Source organism: Lathyrus oleraceus, chromosome 4 (assembly GCF_024323335.1).
Source record: "Lathyrus oleraceus cultivar Zhongwan6 chromosome 4, CAAS_Psat_ZW6_1.0, whole genome shotgun sequence".
Lineage (NCBI taxonomy): Eukaryota > Viridiplantae > Streptophyta > Magnoliopsida > Fabales > Fabaceae > Lathyrus > Lathyrus oleraceus.
In genome coordinates, this window is record NC_066582.1 from 189284881 (window position 1) to 189292552 (window position 7672).

Consider the following 7672-nt stretch of genomic DNA (forward strand, 5'->3'; position numbering starts at 1 on the left):
GGATTAGAACATGGGAAAAGATCAGATGGTTCAAGACATTGCCAACACATCACCGGAGCTAGGGCTCTGGTCTTCTTCTTCAGTGGACCTCATCGGACTGGTCCACCACAAACCACCACGGAAATGAAAAACAAGGACATGGATTTAAAGAAAAAATGACCAGGAGCTCGAATCTAGCCTCAATTTTCTCCAATTCCAAGTATATCAAAAGATACATGGATTTGAACTTTGAGGATTATGAACTGAGTTGCTTCGATTTGACCTCAAAGCAACTCAATCTTGTTGCCTACATAGGTAGAACTTCAGTCAACCAAAAATCACAAAGAATAGTGAAGAATTGAAAGAGAATCGAAGAGATGAAAATTCTGGAAAATTACCTTTGAATGAGCTTCAACCTTGCTCGATCTTGCTTCCAATCGACTTTGGCTTGGCTTTAGAAGCTTGTAGGAGATGAATAGGATCAAAAAAAAGCTTGGACTCTTGGATTTTCAATCTCAAAATAGAATGAGATTTGAAGCTCGATTTTCAAATGAAAACCTTCAAGACTATCCTTTAATAGTGAGGGTTTGGACTACAGGTTCAAAGCTTGGGCATGAGGTCCTTAATTCTGAGCCATGAGGGTTGTATTTATATGCATTCCAATTCATTTCCACACACTTCCAAAATTTTCCAAATTTAGCAATTTGCCTTGCATGCTTGCATGGCCGTGTGATAGGCTCATCAAGTGATGTATTCAGGTCCAAAATTACCAATGTGCAATGCTGAAATCATGTCATGTGGCCATGCGTTGGAGATTGGAAAGTGTATGTGAAATCCATCCAAATGAACCTTTGAAAAGAACTCATGCGCAAGTCCTTCATTTCTTGGCCAAATGAGATGATCCTGGACTTTTTGGAAAGGTGAGATCAAGAGGAACAAATTTCATGTTAAACATTATTCCATTTGGGGCTTAGATCATGATGAATTTTAAGGTGGAAGTTAGGAAAATCAAACATATTTGAAAATTTTCTAAGTACCAAGTCAAATGTTCACTTTTTCCACCTTGAATAACTTTTGCTATGGGCTTCAAATGGAAACCTTTCCTTAATCAAAAGTGTATCTCTTTCAAACCTATTAAATTTAGTCATGAATTTGACCTCATTTGGATTTGTCATGAAGGAGTTATGCATTTTAGAAGTTGAGGAAAATCACTTGTTCAATAGTAATGGCCCAAAATGACCTATAATGTTTCCTCTTGGCACATGCATTTTCAAGTTGAATTTTAACTTCTTACAAACATCAAAGTTGGAAATGAAAAATTGAATTTTACCATGGAACTTTAATGTATTTTATCTTATAAAAATTGAGAACTTTATGGTCTTTGGAAGTTGACCTCCTAAGTAAGGTTCAAACAAAATGACATATAATCGTTCACCATAAAAAATGACTTTCCAAGCAAAAATAGATCTTGAATTAAACATGAAAGTTGTTTAAAATGTCATAAGGAGTAAATTTTATCTTGGAATAATTTTAATATGACAAAACTTGTAGGAGGTAGGGTCTAGGGAACCCCAATTTTGACCAATTGACTCTCTCTGGTCAACCACCATGAACCATCTTGAAAACTTGACATTATATTGATCTTTGGGACTCATGAAGGATAACATATGTGTAATATGATGTAATATTAAGTACCCCTTGATATACTTGATCAAATGTTGAAGAAACTTATTGAGGAAGTCACACAAGATGCCCAGATGAATTAGGGCTTCCAAGGCAAACAAACTTCAAAATCTTGATGAATTCTGGATCAAAATGATATGGGAAGACCATGGGGATCCTTATATGATATATAGAACCAATGTGAACCATCTCTTGATTAGTCTTCTTGCATTGAGGGTTTCAAACCCTAGATATGAGCTTGATGGAGCATGGGTGAACACACACTACCTACAAAAGCAACAAACTATACATTGACATATTTTTGGTATTTTGGTTAGTAAATAATGAAAAAACAAGTATGATATAATCAAATGTGCTTGGTGATCTTTCCCAATGCAAACCCAATGAATGAGGGTAAGGAGGATGCCAAGGTGTGATCCCAAAGTTAATGCATATGATGAGATAGCATGAGGGATCTTAGGGTCAAAATTGGGGTCTTACAGGTGTCACATCGAAAGTTGCAATATCATACCACTTCAAAGGTTTTGGAACTTCTTCATATGGACTTAATGGGGTCCATGCAGGTCAAGAGCCTTGGTGGGAAAAGGTATGCCTATGTTGTTGTTGATGATTTTTCAAGATTAACTTGGGTGAACTTCATCAAGGAAAAATCAGATATCTTTGAGGTATTCAAAGATTTATGTCAAAGGATTCAAAGAGATAAGGAAAATGGAATTGTCAGGTTTATAAGTGACTATGGCAAGTAATTTGAAAATATCAAATTTTCTGAATTTTGTTCCTATGAAGGTATTGGTCATGAGTTCTCTTCTCCCATCACCCCTCAGCAAAACAGAGTTGTTGAACGCAAGAATAGGACTCTACAAGAATTATCTATAGTCATGCTTCATGCCAAGCATCTACCCTATCATTTTTGGGATGAAGCAATGCATACTGCTTGCTATATTCATAATAGGGTCACTCTAAGAACTGGTACTTCAGCTACTCTTTATGAACTATGGAAAGGAAGGAAGCCTACTTTTAAATACTTTCATGTGTTTAGAAGCAAATGTTACATTTGGTTGATTATGAACAAAGAAGAAATATGGATCCCAAGAGTGATTATGGAATATTTCTGGGAAACTCTACAAACAGTAGGGCCTATAGAGTTTTTAATTCCAGAACCAAAGTCATGATGGAATCCATAAATGTTGTAGTGGATGATAATATCACAAATAAAGGATTTGATGTTGAATAAGATGTTGGCACATCATTTCAGCAGACTGATACTTCTTAAAATGAGGGAGTTATTGAGTCAAATAGTGAACCAGTAGGCACTGAACTAGACAACCATCAAGTCAACAGAGGTCCCTCTATTAGAATTCAGAAAGATCATCCAACAGAACTCATTATTGGAAATCTTAATGAAGGGATCACCACTAGATCTAGAGATGTGATATCAAATGCTTACTTTGTCTCAAAGTTTGAACCTAAAAATGTGAAGAAAGCATTGACTGGTGAATTTTGGATCAATGCTATGCAAGAAGAACTAGGTAAGTTTATAAGAAATGAAATATGGGACCTAGTTCCTAGGCCTAAAGGAATGAATGTTATTGGGACAAAATGGATCTACAAGAACAAATCTGACGAAAAAAGGAATTGTGACCAGAAACAAGGCTAAACTTGTTGCTCAAGGATACACTAAAATTGAAGGGGTTGATTTTGATGAGACTTTTGCTCCTGTTGCTCGTCTTGAGTCCATAAGATTTATTTTAGGAGTGGTTTATTTGCTTAAATTTAAGCTATTTTAGATGGATGCAAAAAGTGACTTCTTAAATGGGTACTTGAATGAAGAAGTGTATGTTGAATAACCCAAGGGGTTCATAGATCCTAACTTTCTAGATCATGTTTACAAACTAAGGAAAGATCTTTATGGATTAAAGCAAGCACCTAGGGCTTGGTATGAAAGGCTCACTGAGTTCCTTGTCAATAATGGTTACGAGAAAGAAGTCACAGACAAAACCTTATTCATTAAAGAAGAGCATGGTAAACTCATGATAGCTCAAATATATGTTGATGACATTGTGTTTAAAGGGATGTTGAACCAGATGGTCCAACATTTTGTAAGGCAGATGCAATCTGAATTTGAAATGAGTCTTGTTGGTGAATTGACTTACTTTCTTGGCCTCTAAGTCAAATAAATGGATGACATTATCTTTATCTCTCAAAGCAAGTATGGTAAGAGTATAGTAAACAAGTTTGGCATGGAAAATGCTAGTCATAAAAGGACACCTGCACCAACCCACTTGAAGTTGACCAAAGATGAAAAAAGGTGTAAAAATGGATCAAAGTTTGTATAGGAGTATGATTGGTAGTTTGTTGTATCTTACAACTAGTAGACCTGACATTACATTTGTTGTAGGAGTATGTGAAAGATATCAGTCTGAACCCAAAATGAGTCATATTACTCAAGCGAAAAGGATCCTGAAATACATCAATGGGACTAATGACTATGGAATATTGTATTCTTAGAATGCAAATTCCTTGCTTATAGGATATTGTGATGCAGATTGGGAAGGCAATGTTGATGATAGAAAGAGTACTTTAGAGGATGTTTCTTCTTGGGAAATAATATAATGTCTTGGTTTAATAAGAAGAAGAAATGTGTGTCATTGTCTACGGCCGAGGCTGAATATATTGTAGTAGGAATCACCTACTCTTAATTAATTTAGATGAAACAAATGCTAGAGGAATATTCATGTGCTGATATCTCATGTTTTGGGTATTGAACCTAAGACTGGTGTTGTGTCGGATGTCTCCACATCCTTGGCCCAACCTGATAACACTACTGAAACCCGTCTAGATAAATTTGATGTCAATGTGTCTACTCAGTCTTATGAAAAATCAGAAGATAAAGAGGATTCTGATGGAAAGTCTAGTTATTTAGCTGACAAAGAAGAAAACTCTATAGAGAAGAAGGATCAATCTCCAGACATCGTGAATATAAATGACCTGGACTCTGATGATGAGCCCATTGGTAAAAGACTGGCTCCTAGAATATCTAAAAGGTTAAAGAATAGAAAATGTGAAGCAGTTGAATCTTCCAGTACGTCCTCAAAATCTCTCAGGAGAAAAACTAGTGTTGTTCCTACAAAAGGATGAAGCAAGGTAGTTACTCCTGTTTCCAAGAAGAAATCTCTTAAGAGGAAGGAAGCCCCTTCTGAGTCTAGTGAATCTGACCATGATGTTGAACACAATGTTCAAGACATTATTTCTTCTACAAGAAAGCAAGCTTCTGGGAAGAAGATTCCAACAAATATTCCTGAAGTTCCAATTGACAACATCTCATTTCACTATGTGGATAATGTAGAAAAATGGAAACTTGTTTACCAAAGAAGACTGGCATTGGAAAGAGAACTTGGCAAAGATGATTTTGAATGCAAAAAACTAATGAGTCTAATTCAAGAAGCTGGATTAATGAAAATTGTGACTGGATTTGGCAAGTGTTATGAAATGCTTGTTAAAGAATTCATTATGAATATCTCTAAGGAATGTGATAACAAGAGGAGCAAGAAGTTTAGAAAAGTGTATGTAAGAGGAATGTGTGTGGATTTCTCTCCTGAAATCATAATTAGGTTTTTGGGTAGAAATGAAGAAGGACGAGCTGAAGTGGAAGTTTCTGACAATGTCATTTGTAGAGAGATTACTGCTAAACAAGTTAAGGAATAGCCAAGGAAAGGGAAGTTGTCAGTAAGTGACTTGAGTGTAAAGTATGCAGTACTTCATAGAATTGGAGCTGCTAATTAGGTACCAACTAATCATACTTCTAACATTGCTACAAGATTAGGTCAGTTCATTTATATTGTAGGGACCAAAACAAATTTTGATTTTGGATCTTATGTCTTTGATCAAACAATGAAGCATGTTGCCTCCTTCGCTTCGAAGATGCCAATAGCCTCTCCCTCATTAATTTGTGGTGTTATACTGAGTCAACACCCAAGTATTTTCCTATATTTTGATAGTGTTTGCAAAAGAGATCCCCCTATATCGTTACATTATAGGCTTTTCACTAGGAAACATGTTCCAGATATTGTCATGACATCTGGCCAGAAACCATCCAGACATACTACTAGAAGGCATCCTTGCTGACCTAAAAGATACATGCAAGACCTTGGATGAAACTATCAAAATTTATACTGAGAAGAGGAGCGGGCTTGAGATCTTGATAAAGTATTTGTCTGAAGAAGAAGGAAACTTGAAAGGTGATGAAACAGGTGGAGAAGATGCTAATGAAGAAGGTACTGATGCAAGTGATGATGAAGAGACAACCACAGTGATGAGGACTGAAGTATTCTGGTTCTTCTGTGTTTTGTTTATGCTTATAGTTTTTTTTGTGGGCTATGCCCTGAATATTTATGCACTTTAAAATGCTCTTGGTCTATACCTAACTTTTGATTACTCTGCTACATCTGAAATTTGTTTGTGTTTGTCAATGTTTTGGCTAAAAATGGGGAATAGTTATGTGATAGATTGATAGCCCTGCCAGGACTCTTGACCCTTGAGGGGGAGTACTTATGAATGGGGGGTAGCTTTTTCCCCTGATCCGCTACTCAGGGGGAGCATTTGTTTTTTAAGCCTATGGGGATAGGCTAGTTTCATGTGGGCTGCCGGTTTTAATAAAGTCAGTTCAAATGTCTTGACATCCTGACTAAGAATTTTTTCCTCTTAAGCAAGTTCTTCATGTGAGAGTTTATCTCTCTCAAATGTGAGGCTATGTTCTTTTTTGTTGCGCTTGCCTCTATTGTTTTTGGTTTATAAAAGATCATGTTTTGTTTATGCTTGTGTGTTGGTTTTGTTGTTGTGGTCTTTACCCTCTTTCTAGTTGATCTATGCAAAGGTTATTTTAGCCAAAATTTGCCAAAGGGGTAGATTATTAGGTCTGGTGTGTAGTGATTGGCTGCATTTTGGAAAAATAGGTATTCAAGTAAGATGTTGGGCAAGATGTCCTGACATGTTAGTTCAACATTAGAGTGTGCCCTATTTCAGTTTCTTGAAAGATTTGTTTCTATTTGTGAGATATCTGAAGATCCTCTAAAGATTGACTTCACGAGATGTATGTGTCAAGAAACACATTTTATAAAAGCAAAAGAATGTTTTGCTTTGCCTTGTGTTTGAAGTAAAGATGTTAAAACATTTTAGGAAACATCTGATTTGATTGGAATAAAATCTCTAGAAGATTGTGTAGAGTCCTTGGATCTGCTGTGAATCAAGCCCGAAGACCATGTCTTTCCAATGCTATTTATAGATTGTTTCTAAACTTAAGAAGGCATCGAAGCAATGCTAAATATTGTCTGTGTTAGGGTTTAGTTGTCTTTTCTTTTTATGAGACATTCGAGTATCTCCTTGATACTTGAATTGGACTTGTTTTATTGAGTTGTAATTGTCAATCCCTCATGTTCTTTTAAGCAAGAGTGGATTTTCTTTTTTGATACAAGTTGTTGTCACTGTTGTGAGATCAAATGGAAGTGAGAGGGGTCTCATATCTAGGAGAGTCTTAGATAGAAACGTCCACAGGTAGAGATTAGGTGAGAAGTTTGTAAAACCTGAGGTTGTTTAGAAATTCAAACTAATTATGTGATAGTGGATTTCCTTCCTGGCTTGGTAGCCCTCAGATGTAGGTGACGTTGCACCAAACTGGGTTAACAACTATTTGTGTTATTTACTTAAGTTACTTAAATACTGATATTGTTTGTGGTATGACAATGTGCTGACCCTGGTGTCGTGACATCGTGTACGACATCCGGGATCTACATACCAGAATTTCATATGCAAAAGAATAAGTTTGTGGTTACTCTTGGAAGTGAGCAAAGTTTAAGTTTAGGGTTGGTGTAGTAGAGATTTTTGTCAAAATGAGAAAATGAAAATGAGAAGAGCAATGTTTAGGATCATAAAATGTTAATCTCTAGTGCCAAAGTAATTAAGCAAGAGTTGATATGAAAAGGAATATGATAAATAAGGAAAACTAGGTACCTAA

The 7672-nt window shown here is 36.0% G+C and overlaps 1 protein-coding gene across 1 annotated transcript; it reads left to right on the forward strand.

The window, feature by feature from the left end:
- Window positions 1–3978: 3978 nt before the first annotated feature.
- On the forward strand, window positions 3979–5367 carry LOC127136624 (uncharacterized). The gene is made up of 4 exons (XM_051063160.1): window positions 3979–4062; window positions 4171–4251; window positions 4387–4706; window positions 4803–5367. The coding sequence occupies exons 1-4, from the start codon at window positions 3979–3981 to the stop codon at window positions 5365–5367; spliced, it is 1050 nt and encodes a 349-aa protein (XP_050919117.1).
- Window positions 5368–7672: the final 2305 nt, after the last annotated feature.